Raw genomic sequence first — 20,265 nt, forward strand, 5'->3', positions numbered from 1 at the left:
CCGCAGGAATGCCTAGAGAGCTATCAAGCAAGGGAAAAAAAAAAAAAAAAAAAAAAAAAAAAAAAAAAAAAAACCGAGAACCCGCCGAATAAGATGACCCTGTAAACTCCGTAAGCTGCTAACCAAGCAAAGCACATCCAACTATTCTTTTAAGAAACCGTCTCCATCGTATAAACTCCCAGGAGTTGCAGCGCCAATTCCTAGTCCTATCTTTTTCCCTGTAGGCGTCGTGATGCCCTTTCTGGGCGTTTTTTGGCTGGATTTGTGCGGCGTCTTGTCATCGGTTGTGGCCTGCTGACTGCCTTTATGAACGAATTTCTTTAGGCATGAGGCAGAGTCATTAGACTGGGTTGTCGGAGCTATTGCCTGAGCCTTCCGTTCCGTATCATTGTCTTCCCATATGGTGACTATATTGCCGTTGGACGTGCTCGACGTTTTCTGCACGTCGCATGAGAGATCCCCTTGGTCTTGCTGCTGCAGAAGTGGGTTGTGTAGGACGACAGCACTGCGTTCATTGTGCGGCAAGGGATCCGTAGCAGTGCCAGCACCTTTCCTACTACCATGAGGCATCAAAGAATGAGGGGGATTACTTGAGGAGGCTTGTTGTACTGACGGAGTATCGTTCTCCTCGAGTGGAACGGCAGAGCGAGAACTATTGCTGTACGCCATCGGATTTGGCAGTGTGCGTGGCCCCTTCACTGCCGAACGACGCGGACTGGTTTGCGGTGATGCATTCTCCCGGGATGTGGGCGAGCTTGGATGGATGGGGAGCAGCCAGAGGGGAGCATTCTTTTCGGGAGACGGTGTCTGTGAAAGACAACCATCATTGCTGGACGGTATTGATGTCATGATTTCTGGCAGAGTCTTGTCGCTCCCCGCAGGGCTCAGGAAATCGTCCCCCGAGTCAGCTCTGCTATGCTTCCTTTTCTTGGTTGGGCTTCCGTCAGGAGTAGAGAAGTCGTCCGTGATCCGTGGCCGGGGTCTTTGGAAGCCGTGCGAGTCATTTTTGTTCGCGGAGAAGGTGACAACACTCGGATTCATCGAGGGAATACCGTAGCTGGTTGGACGTGGAACTTGAGCTTCTGGCCTGTGCGCACTCATGTCTTCCAACTCCTCGGGCTCCTCAGCCATTGGCGAGAACGCAGGACGCCCAAAGGTGATGGGAGGGTGGATCGAAATTCGGACGCAGTTCTGACGTCTGTGGCCTTTTCGGTGGCCTTGGGTATTCTTCATGGCGGAGGTCAATGGTAGCTTAGGAGCATTTTCCGGGCGGACCTGAGTAAATATTTCGGGCACATAGAGACTGCTGACCCTCCTTGCGGGTGCTCGAGGGGGGTGGATTGAGATATGTGAGCTCGCCTGATCGCGGTAGAAAGGATCTCCATCCATTCGCCGACTTGCGTACATGGAGTGCCGGTGCAACTGACTGAAGTAAGGCAGCAGCGAGCCGTTGTAGCCCGTGGCATTCAGATGCGGGATCATGTTCGGGTCCAGGTGCGGCATGGAGGTGACCTCCCTTCTGGACTGGTTGGAACAAAGAGATTCACTCCTCCTAGGAGGAGGGCTGACGCGCTCTGTTTGACTAGGACTACGCGTAGTTAAACTGCGGCGAGGCGACGTACGGTTTGGTTCGAGCCTCAGAGAGTCACGAGTAGAAGATGTGTCCGGAAAGATGAATGGTGCAGGATATGCCGAGTTTGATGCTGCGAAACTTCGCCGCTCGAATTCCAAGCGGCCGACATCGTTGGCGCTGAAGGGTGTGAAGGTTGGGCAGGGAGGTAATGCCGGTGAAGTGAAATCACTCTCGATAGCAGTTGAAGTTCTCCGACTGTCGTCCAAGATGGAGCTGTCCGCCGTCTCCAGACTCAGCGATGAGAACCGCATCGAATCGTTCTTTGAAAGGCGGAATCGGTTTGGGGGATACGCCGACGGCGGAGGCGGCACTGGCTGTTCTGGAATGGCACCGGCGGTCTGTGTCGTTATGCTTCCACCTCGTACTCGAGTAAAAGGCAGTTCAAATCCTTCATGATGGTCTTCCATAACGGGGAAGAGGTTGCCCGAACGCTCTCTTCTATGCACTGAAGGCATCACCGTCGACAGTGGTCGGATCGATGGTCCGGCAAGGCTTCGTTCTTCTTCCTTTTCCGGCGTTTGTCTGGGAGTCATCTCTGTCGGTAACTCTAGGGCACCTTCGACTGCCGAGACAGATACATGGTCTCTGGCTTTGTACCTGGGGCCTTTGTCACACGGTCTCTCGGCCGCTGCCTCTGCAAGTGGAGCCAGGGGACCTGGAGGCTGCGGTCTCAGCAGACCTTTCAGCTGCCGGGTTGACTTTGACCGTGAAAGCGAACGACCCAGCGAACGAGCTTTTTCAGCGAGTTGAGAAGAAGCTTCTGAGTCCACTGTAGAGTAAGTGAGACTTTCCCGGCTAGCTAAAACGCCCCATTCAGTTGGCTTTCCGTATGGCAGTTGTCCGTATAGTCTCAGCGCAGAACCCTCCTCGCGAGATAGTGATGTCGCCGTGTCGGCTTCGAATGCTCGTGACTGTCTAGCGTACCGACCCTGACCAAGGTTGACTGCTTTTCGTGAACGACGCTCCCGCCAGGCTTTTATCCAGACGAGTGTTCCCACCACCGCGGAAACGATGAAAAGAGCGGCGCACACAGCAGCCACCGCGATCACGGTGGCCAGCGCCGGCATTGTCAATCGAGTTCGTTCCTTCCGTCAAGTGAGCAGACACTAATGCTGATCCAAGCTCAAGGCTGTCCGGAGCTTTTCATCGCTTGTTTCAGTGACAAAAGCTGCTTGAACCGGTCTGGATCTGATGTCCTTGATTGAAAGGTGAGGCAAGAACCAACACCCCTGTGGGCGACAAATCCGAAAGGCAAAGGAAGCAGATTCAGTACAGGCTGAGAATTGTGGCACCCAGGAGGGATTGTCTGTTTGTTAAGGAGAAATCAAGTCAAAGCAAAGGAATGTGTTGCCGCATTACGGCGGACGCGCGGAATGCTCGCCAATGTACAGGCTGAGGCTCATCTTGCAGTCGGTGCAGATAATAAGCACTTGACTGGATGAGCTTTGAGCTTGAACAGTAAGAACCCAGATCATATCCTGACCCCCAGTGTCATGTTATAATAGGTCCTCCAGAGAGGACAGAGGTTGCGCTGGTTGTTAGGCAAAGAGCCCTATCCATTACGCAGGGCACAACAAGGCCAAAATGCAAAAATTGGACATTCTGAAGCCAGCATAACTCTCCGAGGTGATTGGATGGTATGATCTTGTCAGGAATGATCATCTGTATGTTCCCATACTGTAGCCGCGTGTCGTCTCTCGACTGTAACAGTATGGCCAATGAGAAAACCTCATTGTCTGAGCAAAAAGTATGAGCACTCACAAGATTAGTCAATTCGACAGTCACTTTAGTTCTGACTGTAACCAGTCTATTAGTTAACTAGGAACTGATGATGCAGCGGGCCAAGCATTCCATCCAGTGCGTTGTTGTTGTTGCTGCTTTGACTCTCCTCAGTATCGGAGCGTAGATAAATCACGTGGTTGGGCGGCTGCGCCGAATCGGGGAATCCGACCTCCGACCGGGAGGGGCTTGGGAGCACGGGGAAGAGACCCACAGCATCCACGTCTCCCCCTCAACCTCGCCTGTCCTCATTGTGACCATTGTGGCCTGTTAGCATTCACTGCGGTGGCTATGGAGTCACTGGTGTCCGAAGATCATGGAGCTTCCTTTTACGCCGGAAAGAAGACTGACTTCACAAGTTGAGGGATGATTCTGGCCCCGAGAGGCATTCCCACGGGTTATGTTCAGTCACCCGCGTGGACGTCGTGTCGGGCTGGCTACTCTAGGGCTACATATCGTCATTTGGGTTCAGTCGATCCACAATGGCTAGACACTGTTGGCGCCCTGAACCTGAGCCCCCAATGAGCTGCTGGATATCCCAATTAGTAGCTCCCACTACCGTTGTGACGCATAGAGGTGCCTGGAGAGATAGGGATGCAGCTCGTCGGGCGTCTGTAAGCTCCCGTGTTTGGGTTCTGGAAGGTCTAGCGATTTGATTAATTATGTCGTTTCAAAAAGACTTATCGTCAAGACGGAAGCGCAGCAGTGTTATCCTTGCTGACCCCACCATCCTGTTAAGTACACCGCTTGGTGCTATTTTCATAGCTTGATGCTATCTCCGTAACTTCTGCCCCTCCTATAAAATCGACGGCTGCGATTTTTCTGTTTCTTCGTTCTCCATTCTTTCAAGTCTCTCTCAAGAGGTTGTAACTCATCCCCTCCATCTTTCACAATGGCTTCCAACCCTGTCAACGAGAGAGGTGTTTTTGTCCACGAAAACACATCCGCCCCCGAACATCCAAGCTTGATGCAGATGTTCTCCCTCAAGGGCAAAACCGCCATTGTCACGGGTGCTGCTGCTGGCATTGGTCTCGCCGTGGCTCAGGGCCTGGCTGAAGCAGGTGCCAACGTCGCATTGTGGTGGGGCGCCAATTCTAGCTGTCCTGAGCGGGCGGCTGAGATTGCTGCCAAGTATGGGGTACAGTGTGAGTACTCCTCTGAACTGGCATTGGTTCCGTTTCGACTGGATGTGAAAAAATGGAAATCTAACTTTCACAGCCAAGGCTTACCAGGTCGATGTTACAAACCCCAAGGCTGTCCAGGAGGCTGTTGATCAGACTGTGAAGGACTTCAATGGACGTCTGGACGTCTTCATTGCTAACGCGGGTATCCCCTGGACCAAGGGACCCATGGTTGATGGGCCCCTTGACCACTACTCTAGTGTGGTGGACATTGACCTGAACGGTACCTTTTACTGCGCCAAGTACGCCGCTGCTCACTGGCGGAGGCAGAAGGAAGAGGGAACCGACATCTACGGCAACAAGCTTTCCAACTTCACATATGGGAGCTTTGTGGCCACTGCCTCCATGAGTGGCCACATTGTGAATTTCCCGCAGATGCAGGCCGCCTACAACGCTGCCAAGGCGGCTGTGATCCATCTTTGTAAGTTTGGCTGGCTGGAATGATATTCGTGAAACCGTTGCTCATACAGCCCAGGCAAATCTCTTGCCGTGGAGTGGGTCAAGTTCGCCCGTGCCAACACCGTCTCTCCCGGCTACATCGCTACAGAGATCTCCAACTTCGTGCCTCAGGAGACCAAGGACATCTGGAAGGACAAGATTCCTATGGGTCGTGAAGGTCGTGCTGAAGAGCTGAAGGGTGCCTATCTCTACCTGGCTTCGGATGCTGCCAGTTACACCACCGGTGCTGACCTCGTTGTCGACGGTGGTTACTGCGCACCATAAACTTGGTCAGTTGGGTTTTAGCATTTCCTGACTTTGTGCGGTATTTGAATTGGATAGAGTATATACATATAGACGAATGAACGTGCATATACCATTCCAAGTGGTTCAGGCTATCTGAAGGTATCCGTACTGGCATCAAAGGATAATCCGCACGAGTTCGGATGAGTCGTCATTTGCTCCAAAATCATTGGTCCTGCAAGGACCCTGAGCTACTAATAGTATCCCTTGTAGTAGACCAGCTCCCGCATGATATTTCCGCTCTATTCTAACCATCTGCACTGCGTTAAGCGCGGTAGCCGGTAGGCTTATTGCCTCGCCATACACCGCATGAACAGCTAGCTCACGAACACACGGTTCATCACGCATGACCTATCACCGCCTCGATGCGTCTAACAGTCCGATCCACAAAACGATCTATCGATGCAGACAGCCCTCGCCCGTTGTCGATACGGTGCTGGAGGTCTCGTTCCCACGTTGCTACAGGCGGAGAGGGAGGCTCAAGGATGTACTCGAGCAGTAGAGACGTTTGCGGATCAAAGTATTTGGCTAGAGGGTCGTCGTCGCTGACTGCTTCTAAGGTAGAGTCTGGATCAGTTGAGCTAAGCTCAATCGCTTCCTCGCTTGCAGGATTGGGGTACATGGTCAGCAAGTGTTGTGAGAGAGTTGTGATTTAGTGCTTACATCTTAGCAGTGGGTTCTTCATTGTTTACTTGGATGTAGGCCCATCGCTGATACAAGGGTCTTGGAAGGCAGAGTGACAAGGTGCGTGATACGCTCTTCCAGTGTCGACAGAGCAAGAAAATACATGAGAGTAACAGGCAGATGGCGGGAAAGAGATTGATGAATAATGGGCCGGACATGACTCTGGCTTCGGACAAAGAGAAGAGGTGCTTTCGATGGTGATTAGGAGTTTTGTTTACTCTTCATTTGCAGAAAGTATTGCTGCTGAGGATAATGGCATTCACTTTGCCGTGTATTCTGCTGGTCTACCTACTCATGTAACACTTCAACTCCATGCAGTAATGATACATGAGACTCAAATTCAGACGAGAGATATGGCCATGCAGCTAAACCTTGCCCTTTCGATCTGAGACATAAATTTCAGAACAATGGTAGTTATCTAGCCTGTCTCTGCAGTGCTGCAATTACAAGTGAGACGCCACTTTCTACAAAGGTCTTTCATAGCAGTTATATGGACCACGTAACACACAGCCCCTCACCTATCTTAAAAGAGAATGATTCAAAAGGCTAACTTCACTAGAGAGAACCTGGTTGCTTATTGTTTTGTATACATTGACCCTCCTGCCCTTCTAGCTGGACCTGAACTCCAGAAGAAAGAAACCAGTAACCACGTAGCACATACTATTTCTTTTTTTAGTAAGACACCTACATGACCTCATCAATCTTATCAGAAACATCTTTCAATGATTTTCCCCACCAGACATGACTGCAGCGCCTAATATCTACAGGATAACTGTTTGTCTGATGGTCTAGGGCACGTGCATGTGACAGCATCAACCCCATCGATCAACTGACTTGCCCAATACAAGAAACCAAGAATGCGCACAGCAGCTAAGCTCATGACTACAGCAAGCAGCCTGATTCAAATCAAGTGATGGTGTCACATTTCTTGCATACAATGAAGACATCATCGTCATTGTCTGCAGTATTCACATCTATATATAATGCAGCTTCCGCTGCATCGTATGTACATGGATCCGATCCTAGATTGGCCACTGAAGAATGGATCATAAAATGGGTATACACATATAATGGATGAATGCATACTGCTCAATATGCCAGCTCCAGACCCCGAAGAACAAGAAATGGCAAGTCCCCAAACCAAATTAATGCAACGCAGACTAACATACGGAGCACACAGAACTCCTCCCTGGACGAAGCCCTCCACTGCACAACCTGTAAACTCACCCAACTCCCCCGCGCATCCCTCCTCAACGCCCTCGCCACAGGCCTCTACAATCCCCACCGCGACCCGCCGTTCCTGCACCCGCACACTGCAGAGATAGATGGCGTATCCCCGCGAACGATACCCCCAGCGCCGAAGGTACCAGGATATCGAAGGCTGATGACGCCGGAGCAGCACGAGAGCTACAGTACTGTTTTGGGGGAACTGGCGGAGCGAGAAGCGGGCAGAAGGGAAGAAGGCGAAGGCGAAGGTGAAGGCGGGGCGCTGTTCGCGCGGTACATGCTTGATTTCCATATCCATGTGCATTATCTCTCGCGGCGGGGGCTGTTGACGCTGTGTCGGGATGTGGAGGAGGTTCATGAGATGCGGCGGTGGAGGTGGAGGGTTGCGTTGGTGGATGATGCGCTTGCTGGCGTGGAGTATCCGGGGAAGGGATGTGGAAAGAAGAGAGGGGTAAGGCTGCCGAACGAGAATCCGCATCTTTCGATGTATCAGATGGCGCTGTGGAGGCGGAAGTGGATGGCGCGGCGGCAGCGGGTGGACGAGGTGCGGCTCAAGTGGGCGGCGATTGTCGAGGAAAGACGAAGGCAAAGGGCCGCTGCAGCCAGGACAATCAAAGTGAGGTTGCATTGTTCGCGGGAGGGATATAAGACCTTCATCCGTGAGGTTGAGGTCGAGGGTGGTACGTTTGATCAACGAGGTACAACTTGAATAAGACGAGATTTTGTCCAACAAGCTGCCATTGAAACGCTTTTAGGAAACATTGCCCTACGTACAGAGCATTTGCAGTCAACGCTGGTAGGAAGACCGAACGGGACATACGAATGAATGACACCAACTGCATGCCGGGCCCCGAAGAGAATGAAAGAGACTAAAACACGGCTGAGAAACCAGAACAACGCCGAATCTTGCGTACCTTGTATAACCAAACAAGCTATGCGGATATCAATTGACAAAGAAAACCGATATACGAAAAGTGAAGTCTCGAATCGTCAAAGTGTCAGAAAGGTATACTGCAAAAGAAAAGAGAATCCAGCTCAAAGAGACGAGACGCAAGACGTGTTCGGATAGTACCGGCGGTAGTGAAAATCGTTTCCAGGTGTACTCTGTGCGCCAAGTGCATCCTGGACAGTACCTGCTGTAGCACAATTCTTGGACAAGGCACCATGGCCTCAGTCAATTCGTTACACCTTCTCCTCCGTTCCCCCCATCGTAACATCCTGGGATCCTTCACGTATCGGCTGCTTGACATCGACCGGGTACTGCTCCCGATGGGAGTCAGGCGGTTGCATACCATCCGGTTGCTTGCTGTCCCTCTCTGGGCGTTTCTTGCCCAGTCTTTGGCACCAGAGCTCAGCACTAACGAGGGTATCGTTGACCACACCGCTAACCTGTGCCATCATGTCCAAACCCTCCTGCGCCAGCACCAAAATGCGGTGAGCGCCGAGTGTTGCGTCTGAGCTGGATGCAGAGGAGTCGGGAGGAGGCTTGGACGTCGAGGCGACCTGGAACCGGTGCGGCAGGGAAGTCAGATGGCGACGGACCAGGTTGCGCGCGTTCTCCGGTAGAGCTCCGCCGGCATACTTGGAGACGACATCGACGACCTGTTTCAAGGTCGAGAGGACATCCTCCTTGACAGCCTGGATACGCTGCGACAACAACGAGGCGTCACCCTCGCCGTTCTCCCGTTTAGTGCTATCCCATTCCTTGAGCGCGCCCTGGAGAGCGATGATGGCCTTGCCCAGCCGACCGTTGGCCCACCGCAGCCAAGTCAGGCAGTATTGCAAACTGCGTAGGGACTCCTCGCTCATGGCCACGCCCAGGCCGGAGGTGGAGATCATCAACCGACTCTGCCAGGTGGCCGGACTCTGGCGAGACGATGGCCGGCCGATCTCCTCATAGTTCGGCGACTTGTTGTCGTCATATGGCGGAAGAGGCTCGGAGTGCGACAGATCCGACGAGCTGCGCGTCCGCTGGGAGTCCATGGCGTCGTTGTCGCCTGCGAGCCCCTTCTCCACGTCCACGTCTTGCGGCTGCTGCTTCTCACCACTTACTTTCCGTCTTTTGTTCGCCGGGTCCGAGGAATTGGATTCGCGCCGCTGCAGTGCCCAACGGAGACCGCTCTCCACACCGGTCTTGCGGCCTACGGTTCCGACAGTGTTGGCAACGGGGGAGCCGATGTTGCGCTCGATAAACTCGGCGCCAGACTTGAAACGCGGCGAGTAGGACTTGGACGACGTATATGCAGACATAGACCCGTTGATCGCCGAGGAGATCAGCGGATGGGTAGAGGTAAGCAGAGAGAGGAGGGGTTCCGGTTGGGGCTTGGAGTCGGACGGGACATTGGAGGGATTGTTTTGCGTTGAAGTCCGAGGGGATGAATGTCCGTAATCTGCAACGCAATCAATGATCTTGTCAGCCTGCCATTGACAGCCAAGAGGCGGGGATATATTACCCGCACGGAGCCCCTCAAGCGCCTGAGCTGCCTCTATATCATCCATGGAGAGAACACTGGTGGCCCGACGAGAGCGCTCGTCGGCCACGGAATGATTATCGACGTCCATCATGGAGGATGGAACATGCTGAAGCGAGGAGAAAGCGGTAGCAGGGGCGGAGAGGGGGGAGGAGGCGGATGAAGAGGAGTGGGAGGAGGGCGTTTGCGATGTGGTGGTGGTGGTAGCGGCGTCTCGGCCAGACGATACGAGACGGGCTTCCATGAGAATAGCGCTGTTTGCTGGTGTTATTTTTTATGATCCCAATGGAAGACTGGGGTATCCCGGAGCAGAATTAGTCCTAGATAGCACTACTAGGATCTTCCGAAGTCGGTCCTCCGTATCGACTTGGCAGAGGCACTACAACTATGTAGTAGACTGAACCAGCCGTGGTGTTCGTCCTGGATAGGAATGTGATTGACGATCACAGACACCCCTAATAGTTAAAATGGGAGATAAGAATGGCCAGCAGCCCAGCACAAGCATAGCATGAGTGGGAAATGAGGATTCAGTCGTGGGCGGTGATGGCGCCGAGTGACTGATCAGAATCAGAATCCAAGACTGCTGCTTTTCACGTGAAATGAAGCGAGAGTGGCCCAACAGAGTATGTCCGGTCAAGATTGGGATTCCAAGAAGGAAACTGGACCCGAATTTACTCTCTTGTCAATTATGACTACTCTAACTCCTAAAGCATCCTTAGACTGGACATGCATCGCTTCAGCTGCTCAGCAGCACCGTCTAGTAGCAGGGACAAGCCCATGCCCATCCTAAAATAGGCTGAATCCCTCTCCACAATCTTCACTTTCAGCATGGTTCAGGATCGTCATCGACCCCCCCAAAACGGATCCCTCGACGACAGTCTCGCTGTGATTGATGGATCCTTGCAAGTCCGTCAGCCTGTCCATCACATGCTGGTATTTTCGGTATTATGGACTGCCTCTGATTGAACCTTGCCCCTTGTCTCGAGTTTTGTGCCCCAGCACTTTTTGCTTCTGATCCTCAACGATTCCCGTTTCTGGCAACCGCTGTGACATGTGATCGCGCTGTAATGCCGCCTGACCGCCTTCTAATTCTGGAGAATACTGGCACGTGTTCGTGTTCCTCAAGGCGGTGAGGCAACGAGGCAACAAGGCACGAAGGCATCAATGGTTTATATGAGTTTCTCCGTAGATGCCTAGTTTTTGCATCATGCCCATACCTAAGAGAGTTCCGGAGAGAATCCAAACTTGTGTACACATACCCTAGAGAATGGACAAAATACGTAAAAGTAGTTGATTACTCCACAGAAAGCCCGTCCTCCTCGGCGTCCTCATATGCTCCAGGCATGTGCATCCCATACAGCATGGCTTCCACGGCTTCTTCCCCTTCATATTCGTCTCCATCATCAAGCTCCTCACCAACAGCATCCTTCGCCGTAAGTTGGCTGATCGCCTTGTGATTGACCCGGTAGCAAGCCAAAATTTCATTGGTCACCGACCGGGACGGCAGGTTGCTCGCCTTGATCTGGCAGAGGATCTCACCAAAGGCATGGATTGTGAAACTGGCATGGCTATGCTTCCGGTACGTGTACGAGGCCAACAGCCGAAGCCATTCATTCTTGCTATGTCGCCACATATGGATCATCGGATGGTCGCCAAGGGACGGCGGAGGGATCTTCCGCGCTTCCTCTGCCGCCTGGCGCGCAAGGGGCGAGAAGGAATTCTCCCCTGAAAAAGAGCTGATCCATTGGCTGTAGAGCCTTTCAACCTCCCGCTCGGCATACTTGAACGCAGCGCGGAGCTGCCCGTGCTCGCTTGTCCCTTGCTTCTCGATCTCTGCTTCCCGCTGGGCCTCGTTCCATGGGCGGACGAGATCTTCATCCCGATCATACACGCTGTCGTCCTCCGGAAAGGCTCGCTGCAAGTCTTCAAGCACTGCATGCCGCTCCTTACGAGCTACCTCGAATTTGAGGTAGTCTATGATGCTGGTTTTCTTGGGTTTGCGTCCCGCGTTCTTATACGCGGGGACCTCTCGCGCCTTGGGACTGACCTTCTTCCGGTATTGCTGCCAGGCCTGCTCTGACAGGTGCACCCCTCCTTTGCGGCCATCGACCAGATGGCTAAGCAGACAGGCCAGCTCCTTGGCTCTGGCCGAGTCAATCGACTCGTCGTATGCAATCTTCTCGTGCTCTACGGTGCATCGGCCTAGATTCGAGGTCGTCAGGTTAAAAGTAAAGGCACTCTGAAGAAACTCGTCCGTCGACTGTATGTCCCTCATGGACACCGGATGTTTTGTGAGTCCAAAATGCTCTGGCGGGTACTCCTCTGTAGGCAGGTCGGAATTTTGAAAGCGCTGCACAATGTTCTGGTCCCAGCATATCCACGGCGTATCTCCATCGTAGTCGCCACCAGACAGCATATGTGCCAGTGGAATGTCACCCGTAGTGGGAAAGACGATGACATCCTTGAAGTGCCGAAGCTCCGTTTTCCACACAGCTCGTCGACGCTGGATATCAGAGGGTACGTGCGCAGGGAGACGACCGACCAGAACGTCCACGCCGTCAAGGAGGTTGTCCTCGAATTGGCCCCGGGCATCGCGCCAGTTGTTCGAAAACCCGAAATGCACCTCGTCCTCTTTAAGAACCCCGTACGGGTCTGCAATGCAGAAGGCATAAGTGGAAAGTGGGACTTCGATATGTAACTCATCCACATAGCGGTCAAGCAAGTCTCTCAGACATCTTCCCAGCCGCCTGCGTAGGGGGTAAAAGCTCCGTGGAGCGAACCCAGCTTCGGTAAGCCTGATGATGGCTTCCGCATCGTTAGCAGTCCACTGCTCCAGACGCTTCATCCTCTGGTTTATCCCCGATAAGCCGTCATCGGCCATGGGCTTGATCTTCTGGATAAGGCTACGGCATAATGCAGCGCTGTTAGACTCCAGCACACTGGCAAAGTCTTGAGAAATCGCCCTAATGCCAGCTCGGGTGAGCTCAGCAATGTGTTCCCTGACCTGGCCACCATGCTCGAGGATGGCAAGCAACTGGGTGTTCAGTTCCACCGGGTGCAAGGGTTTGGACCACTTGACCACCTCAAATGTGAGTTTCTCATCATCAACCGGTCCCCGCCACGCCTGGGGATGCGGCTGGATTTTCAACTGGGAGTCTGATATCTGGATCCAGAAATCATCACCCCCTCCAGAAATGCCAGAGTTGTGGCGGTCCACCATCCATAGCCCTTTGGCACCCGCAATCCTTCCCTGGAAAGCGCTAGGGGTGTTTCCAGTAATTCCTAACTGATCACAGATTGCATTAGCTAAAGGTCTAGACATGAGAGCGCAACCATCGTTCATGACTGGACGGTTCGGTACATCTCTGAGGTGCAAGATCTGCCATGGTTTCAAGGTAACTGTAGCATAAGTTTTGGACAGACCTAGGGAGATCCGCTGAAACAACTTGCAGTTGGACTGATTTACATTGGCCTCCAGGGGCATGTGCCAGTCTATCAGCGCTTCTAGACTCATCGGTGTATGATTATCGCTGTCTTGGCCCTGAGGAGCAATGGATGGCACCGTGCCCGGGCTGTGTCCAAAATCGACACCATCGATTGCAAAGAACTCCACTCTGAACCTTGGCTCGGTCGTCTTGACTTTGCGCTTTGTCTTGACATCTTCCACGTAGAAGGGCCGCCATGTCCGCCCTAGGCATCGATGGACATGCTGGGTGAGCCACAGGGCTAGACTCTCACGCAAAAGTGTTGGATGCGAGCTGAAGCGTAAATGGCGTGGCGGCCGTGCCGGCGCAGGCATTGTCAAGCTGAGATATCGATCGGATCCAAAGCGTCGACGAAACCGGCAGGTTCGCTCCGTCTTGAGGGGATTCAACTTGAATTTGAGGATGCCCGGTTCCGACTCACTGCACCAGTCCAGGTCGCCTGAGAGGATGACGACCTCCGAGTGCTTGTCCGTCTTGAATGAACCAGTAACCGCTTCCCATGCTTTACTAGTCGACTTTTCTGGGAGTGGCTTCCCACATCGCTGATTATGGCCTTCAATCCACTTCCAAAACTCACCATATGATTTGAAGGACATGCTGCTCCCAACTAGCATGCGGCCCAAAGGCACACCCCATGCTCTACCAACCCGTTCCAGCTCGTACCGATATCGCAGAGGAATCGACTTTGGAAATGGTTGGTCTAGTGAGAACGGCCCACTGTGCAGAAGCTGTTCCATGATTCGTCCCTCAATTGAATGAGGGGCTTCTTCAGGAGGAGTTTCAGTCATCGGGCCTATATCATCTATGGTCACGTCCAACTCGTGGCTGATCAGATGCCCCACAACTGAATCTTCATACATAGAATCAGAGTCGACCATGGGCTCAGTAACGTCGGTAACCGTCGAGGTGAAGGAAGTATCAAGCTGGCGCCTGGATTCACGGCCAAATGACGTGGCAACACTGGAGAAGGTAAAGCTCAGTCCTGCATGTGCACTCGGCGCCGTGTCGTATCGATGAACATTGTCTGGAGCGGTAAGCTTCTCGAGAAATCGGGATGGTTCTTTGCCTCTATCCAATGCCATAGGGGTCTTAAAGACATGGACGGACTCGTTGACCATTAGCGAGGAACCGGTGTTCCAATTGTCTCTGTCAGTAGCTAGGGGCTGAAGCTCATCTCCATCTACAGCGACGTGATCTTGAACGGTGGGGTTCTTCACAGGCGAGTTGGGCGCGGTGTGATACTCTTCGTCATCCTCCTCTTCTTCAGGGATTCTTCTCTTAGGTGGCCTGAGCACCGTACTTGGTGATATTTGCATACGATTGTCATCCGCACAGACGCGGACCGACCCTCTGCTCAGCAAGTATATTTCGTCATCCACGAGCTTCAACAGATACTCAAGGCGCTCGTTCTTCTCATGCGTAGAGATGACGGTGGCATCCTCGACCATCAATTGATCCCTTCTTGACAAAGCTGAGCGACTCTGCGATATACGGCCCACGCCACTGTGCGTTCTCAAGTGCGACGTTGGGCGAGAATGGACCCATTCCTCGAAATCATTCAAGATCCGGCCAAGGCCAACCTCGCGATTGAAGTAGAGCCGTTTGAGGCCTTTATACGTGCGCCATCGAGGCGTCTGCTCATTGCGACCAACTGACGGCGAATAGATTCGAGGATTGGGGATTTCAAGATGGAACTGTTGATTGAGGATTTCGATCAATTGATATAGCTCTTGCCCGCTCTTGACAGGAGTGCGGGGGATGGCCATGTCTTTGTCCGACGAGAGGTAGCCTCAGCTAAGGAATCCATCCAAGTTGATATAAGCTTGTCAATGGGAAGAATTCGGCGTTGCCTTGACTGTGCTTTTAACGACAGGCAGTTGTCAATCGAATTCAGGCTCACAGAATGGTAAGGAGTCCAATTTTCGTCCTATACTCTGTAATCGAATGGACGAAACAGATGATGGTATGATCCCGAGGGAATGATCATTATCAAGAGAACAAGAAAAGGACAGTCAGTGTCCATCAACTGAGATTGCAGACTCCAGAGCAGAGTGCAGAAAGTACATGGTTAGTTCGATCAATTCTAGTCGACTGCGGGAGTGGGGGGGGGATTAATCGCCTGATACATAAAGCACTACTCGTATAGCTTAATACTCTCTTTGTGTTGACAGCAATAGAAAGTACCTTAAAATTTTCAAGAAGCTTACCTATCATTGCCATCGCCCAATTATCTGACAGTCTGTCCCTTGCTTCATGCAGGAGAACAAAGAGAGTTGACAGTGTCCTATGATTTCCATGATCTATACGAGCGATTGCGCGCCTCTGTCCATTCCCAGCAAATCATGTTTCTCAGACATTGGCGACTTCTGCTGCAGGTTAATCATGAGGTGTCAGAGAAAATACATAATCTAATTTACTTTTTCTTAAATTCAGGAAGCTCGTCTTTGGGAGTTCTCTATATGGACCACGATGTTGTTCTGAGCCTTATTAGCCTCGTGGTTGCCATACATCCGTTACTGTTGCTGGGTAAACAAACAACATGGAGCACGTTGTTTCCGCCAAGCCATATATATACCCGTAATATCAGAGAAGACTGGGAGAGACTAAGACAGCCATTTATCAGACATAGTCGAGAAAGTCGTTAATAATGTGCTATGAATGACGAGAGTTAACATATCGCGCACATGTTTAAGGGTAAAAACAACATCACAACAACCATGCGGCGACGAAACGATTCCATAACCAGTGGTTCTGATCTAATAGCCCTGTGTCTTCCGGTTCTGAAGACTCATGGCGCTCACGAATCGTTGTAGCGGTCCAGAGATCAGCCTCAGCTGGGTTGACGCTCTCGCAGCGGGTTACGACCTTATATCCAATGACAAGGGACAGATAGAGAGGAACAGCGATATAGGAGGTAATCAAAGTCATATAGTCAAATGCTTCTGGATGGGTTGCTAGCTCTGCGACATCCAAGCCTCTCATCAAAGAAAAGAGAATGCAGCTAATCAGAGCGACCCATGACCCGCAAGCGCCGAAAGGAGCTCTAAAGACTAGCGCCGAGTCAGGAACTTTTTGGGCCTTGCGCGCGCGCACAAATGAAATATGTGTGATCAGGATTGAGATCCAAGTGAGAAGGCTGAACATGGTGATTATGTTGACAAAGTACCCGAAAAGAACCTTGGAGTCGTTGTGAATGTTCAGATATGCCAATGATGCTAGAATTGCGCATGTGCCCAACGAATAGACAGGAACACCCTTACGGTCAGTTCTTGATAAGAAGGAAGGGGCTTTTTGTTCCTGAGATAGCCCATGGATGATCTGGGTCGCCATATGAAGGGCTTGGTTAGCAGCTGATAGGACAAACAGCAGAAAACACGCATTGAGAATGTTTGGAAGGGTCGGTAAATGGGCCATTTTGATTGCCACAACAAAAACAGAGACTGTCGTCGGCTTGGAGGCGTTGTTCGCAAATGCCAAGTCTTGGGAGTCGTATGGAATGAGCATGCCGAGCAGCGTTACGCTGACAATGTTGAAAATGAAGATTCGATAGAATGTAAGCTTGATGGCGCGCGCTGCAGCCTTTGGTGTATTCCTGGTTTGCAGCATGGCCATCCCAAGGAGCTCACTACCCAAGTACGCAAATATAGTGGAGGGCATAGTCTTGCTAACGGCTCGTAGCTTTCCCACCAGTTCATGATTGCCATAGGAAGCAAAGGCGCCCGGGTCTCTCCAGTATCTGAAACCCCTTCTATCATGATCTGGCCCGCCCCCGAGTGCAATGACCACCGAGAGCACCGTAAGCGCAAACAAGACCAGGATTTTGAAAGTTGAAAGTGCGAACTCGTATGGTCCAATGAATCGAGCGGCCCAATAGTTGACAGAGCCAATGACTACAAGAAATACCGTAATCCAAATCCCAGGGTTTACATCCTTTGTATCGAGCCAATATGATATCACGAGCGCCGCGGCAGTTAATTGGTTGGGAGTGACGACCAAGTATTTGAGCCAGTAGCTGTTGGAAAGATTGTATCAGTGTCCCAGTTCAACACATAGGAACGGATCATCAGGGAAATCCGTGCCTCCAGCCCAGTGTAAAGCCAACGGCAGGGTCACAGAACCGAACGGCATGATCCACAGCCGTTGATGGCTCAGGAAACCAAGCAGCAACCTCTCCTAGAGCACATAGGGTCAAATAGACAACTATACCCACAGCTGTGTAAGAGATCAGAATCGCGGCAGGCTTGACGGGTCAGCGTCGCGAAACTACGTTATCTCGCTTAGGCGAATACTAACCCCCGCCCTTACACATTGTTAACTGCAGCTCATAGGTGATCTGATCTATGTTAGCTGTGCCTTACTTTGTGAGTGCATTTCCAGCTCCAATCATCAATCCGGTGTTGATAGCCCCGCCGATTGCTAGAGGTACGTGAGCAATGGGCTCGAAGTCTTCTGAACTGTAAGAGAAAGACAAACCTATCATCGTCGTTTGGCGTGGTATCAGGATTCCGAAGACCCGCATTCTGGTGGAGCCAGACTCACTTGGTGCTGCTTCATGGAGACTTAGGATTCGGTTGCGGACCGAGTGCTGTGCATTATCCTGAGACATGTCTGGCTGGCATCGATCATTCGGCCCCGTGTGATCTCAACGAAAAGCAGAGGAGACAGAGACATACTGATAGTACATTGGAAATACAAGTGTTAGTGAGTTCCCAAGTGTTGAAGGTGAACAGAGCTGAAATGAAAACGGAAGGGACTATCGATAGATGCTGCTTTTTCCAGTGCCAATGCCTTGCGGATCAATTGCAATAGCCAGCCTCGAGATATAGAGCTGAGGATTTGTATAGTCAATGCATTATGGATCGTTTCGAAATAATTTCAGAAGTAGGTTTCTTTGGTGAGGGCACCAAATGCGGAAAAAAAAAAGAAAAAAAAAATCTAAGCCTGTGCTGGATGATTGAAGATGGTTGACCTCGAAAAAAAGAGACACCATTCTATGATTTGTTGGACCCGGTAATGAAGTAGAGGTGATGGTATCAATGATTTGTTTCCCGACTTTCCCCTATAGCCAGCGTCTAGAATAGAAAGGGGACAAAAGAATAATAACGACATCAATACAAGTCAAACGCCATCACAGTCTAAAAACCGAAGGGTGAATCACATAAGAGGAGAAACAATGAGGCGAGCCTGAGGACCAGAGCAAAGCCAGTCTGCCCCGGATGACGCAAAATCGTAAATACATGAAACGACCAGGGCACGTCTAGCGTCGCCTTCTGTGGCCGCTGATACTTGTTCGACAAGGAACGGACCGCTATCTGCTCATGTATAGCGAATCGCTCGACTCAGCCCTGGGAAAGATCCGAGTGTACAACGAGTCACTAGACTCCGTCCGTGGGAATTCCCGTTGTTGGGCCCTCGAAATGGTACGGTCTGTGTAGATACCCTTCGCGGTGCCCCTAACGACCGACTCGAGGTAGTCACGGAAGTCGGTTGGTCTGAAATCGGGATAGAGCTCCTTCGCATCCAGGTAGCCCAGATACTTCGCGTATTCCGGGGTGTTGTCGCCGCGAATACCCCAGGACAACTGGTATTCAGCGAGGTATCGAGGAATGAATTTCACAGGGTCAAAGGGATAGGTCTCGCTAGACTGGCGGGCTGCAAGAACTCGAGTGTAGACGGTCTCTTCCGAAACCTACCGAAAACGACCTGTTAGATAGAGATTCTGTGTAAGGGGGCCAACAAAACCTACATAGTTTCTTTGAATCTTCTCCTCACCGATCTCTTCGAGCAAATCGTAAATCTGGTTCTGGGTTACAACTGTGTTGTACGCGAAAACCATCCGGTTCAATGTCCGATCATCCACGATAATTCTGGCAATGTAGCGTCCGATATCTCTCAGATCTGTCAAGGCAGTGCGAGTGTTTCCATCCCCCACAATCTCGTTGTTTGCCGTGGTCATAGCATAGTCTACTCGTCCAGACTCGAGTCTAGGGTACGAAAGCTGGTACCACCAACCAACATCGACAATGGTGTATGGAAGCCAGAGTTGTTTGATGTGATTGTAAACAGTCTCTTTCTGGAGAGTAGAACTGACCGTCAATACCTCTTCAAAAATCTACAGAAAGACAGTCGGGATGGTTGAGCTTACCTCGTCTCTCAACCACATGATGCCGCCAGGCGGGGCCACTGTGATGAATCCGCACGGGACAAATCGCTTGACACCAGCTTTCTTTGCAGCCTTTGCAAGAGGAATCTGGTCTTGCTGTTCGGCGGGACCGACACAGCTAATGACAATATCGATATCTGTAAGTGCTTCGGCGAGCGACTCCTCCGAGCCTCTCAGATCGCATCGACGCACTTGGACACCTCGTTCCTGAAGGGAAACAATGGCAGGTTTTTGGACCGATCGGGGACGAACAAGCGCATAGACTTCCTGTAAGCGATATTGCAGTCAGAATACGTTGTCATCATTTGCCGTGAAGACTTCAACCAGTGGGAGACTCACAAAGATGGGGTTCTCAAGGAGTCCATTTGCGATTGAGCCGCCAGTCTCACCAGCTGCTCCAACCAGCAAGACTCTCGTGCGCGACATGATTGGAATGTGTGTAGTGATTTGAAATTTCGTGCCAGCGGAGGGGTTTGGAGGATTTGCGGTACAGTACGTGGACAGTGGAAGGGTTCAAAGCACGTAAACTGAAGGAAATGCAGATAAAGAGGTTCCAACAGTAGCAGATCGAGGATCAGTCGACGTTATAAAATGGCAGCGTCCCACCCAAGAATGACTACTGCCCACAATATCCAGCCCAGGGTGGGCAGTAGTGGGTCAAAGGTGGATATTCAATTCCCAAAAAGAGGAGCGCTGTATGGGCATGTGTCGTCGAAGGGGGGCTCCAGTGATTCAGCCCGCTGCAATGAGGAGAACCGATCAACCACGTCTCTTCAGGCAGGATTTCCCATGAGTTCGAGGAGATTAGAATTCTATTGTTGTATATGACTACAGATTCTAATCCTTTGACGGTGCTCGGAAGGCCGGATCTTTTCAAGGCGTTTCAACTTCTTCACTCCCA

General features: G+C 51.6%; 7 protein-coding genes across 7 annotated transcripts; 1 reads left to right on the forward strand and 6 right to left on the reverse strand.

Annotated features, from left to right (window-relative positions):
- Positions 1-51: 51 nt before the first annotated feature.
- On the reverse strand, positions 52-3,474 carry AFUA_5G09390 (uncharacterized protein). The gene has a single exon (XM_748607.2). The coding sequence runs from the start codon at positions 2,698-2,700 to the stop codon at positions 142-144; it is 2,559 nt and encodes an 852-aa protein (XP_753700.1). The 5' UTR covers positions 2,701-3,474; the 3' UTR covers positions 52-141.
- Positions 3,475-3,633: 159 nt separating this feature from the next.
- On the forward strand, positions 3,634-5,414 carry AFUA_5G09400 (putative carbonyl reductase). The gene is made up of 4 exons (XM_748606.2): positions 3,634-4,026; positions 4,091-4,557; positions 4,631-5,014; positions 5,069-5,414. Exons 2-4 carry the CDS (start codon positions 4,305-4,307, stop codon positions 5,314-5,316), a joined length of 885 nt encoding a protein of 294 aa, XP_753699.1. The 5' UTR covers positions 3,634-4,026; positions 4,091-4,304; the 3' UTR covers positions 5,317-5,414.
- A 260-nt stretch (positions 5,415-5,674) lies between these two features.
- On the reverse strand, positions 5,675-7,873 carry AFUA_5G09410 (uncharacterized protein; the record flags this gene model as incomplete). The annotated part of the gene is made up of 2 exons (XM_748605.1): positions 5,675-5,883; positions 7,105-7,873. 2 exons carry the CDS (start codon positions 7,871-7,873, stop codon positions 5,675-5,677), a joined length of 978 nt encoding a protein of 325 aa, XP_753698.1.
- A 554-nt stretch (positions 7,874-8,427) lies between these two features.
- On the reverse strand, positions 8,428-9,960 carry AFUA_5G09420 (putative clock controled protein (Ccg-8); the record flags this gene model as incomplete). The annotated part of the gene is made up of 1 exon (XM_748604.1): positions 8,428-9,960. One exon carries the CDS (start codon positions 9,958-9,960, stop codon positions 8,428-8,430), a length of 1,533 nt encoding a protein of 510 aa, XP_753697.1.
- A 1,050-nt stretch (positions 9,961-11,010) lies between these two features.
- On the reverse strand, positions 11,011-14,967 carry AFUA_5G09430 (RNA dependent RNA polymerase; the record flags this gene model as incomplete). Its single annotated transcript, XM_748603.1, has 1 exon — positions 11,011-14,967. The coding sequence occupies one exon, from the start codon at positions 14,965-14,967 to the stop codon at positions 11,011-11,013; it is 3,957 nt and encodes a 1,318-aa protein (XP_753696.1).
- A 940-nt stretch (positions 14,968-15,907) lies between these two features.
- AFUA_5G09440 (putative amino acid permease) lies at positions 15,908-18,114 on the reverse strand (the record flags this gene model as incomplete). Its single annotated transcript, XM_748602.2, has 2 exons — positions 17,560-18,114; positions 15,908-17,213 (listed from the first exon to the last, which is right to left on the reverse strand). The coding sequence occupies exons 1-2, from the start codon at positions 17,805-17,807 to the stop codon at positions 15,908-15,910; spliced, it is 1,554 nt and encodes a 517-aa protein (XP_753695.2). The 5' UTR covers positions 17,808-18,114.
- On the reverse strand, positions 18,115-19,790 carry AFUA_5G09450 (aromatic alcohol reductase; the record flags this gene model as incomplete). Its single annotated transcript, XM_748601.2, has 4 exons — positions 18,115-18,890; positions 18,948-19,313; positions 19,347-19,631; positions 19,704-19,790. The coding sequence occupies 4 exons, from the start codon at positions 19,788-19,790 to the stop codon at positions 18,510-18,512; spliced, it is 1,119 nt and encodes a 372-aa protein (XP_753694.1). The 3' UTR covers positions 18,115-18,509.
- Positions 19,791-20,265: the final 475 nt, after the last annotated feature.

This window comes from Aspergillus fumigatus, chromosome 5, assembly GCF_000002655.1.
Source record: "Aspergillus fumigatus Af293 chromosome 5, whole genome shotgun sequence".
Classification (NCBI taxonomy): domain Eukaryota; kingdom Fungi; phylum Ascomycota; class Eurotiomycetes; order Eurotiales; family Aspergillaceae; genus Aspergillus; species Aspergillus fumigatus.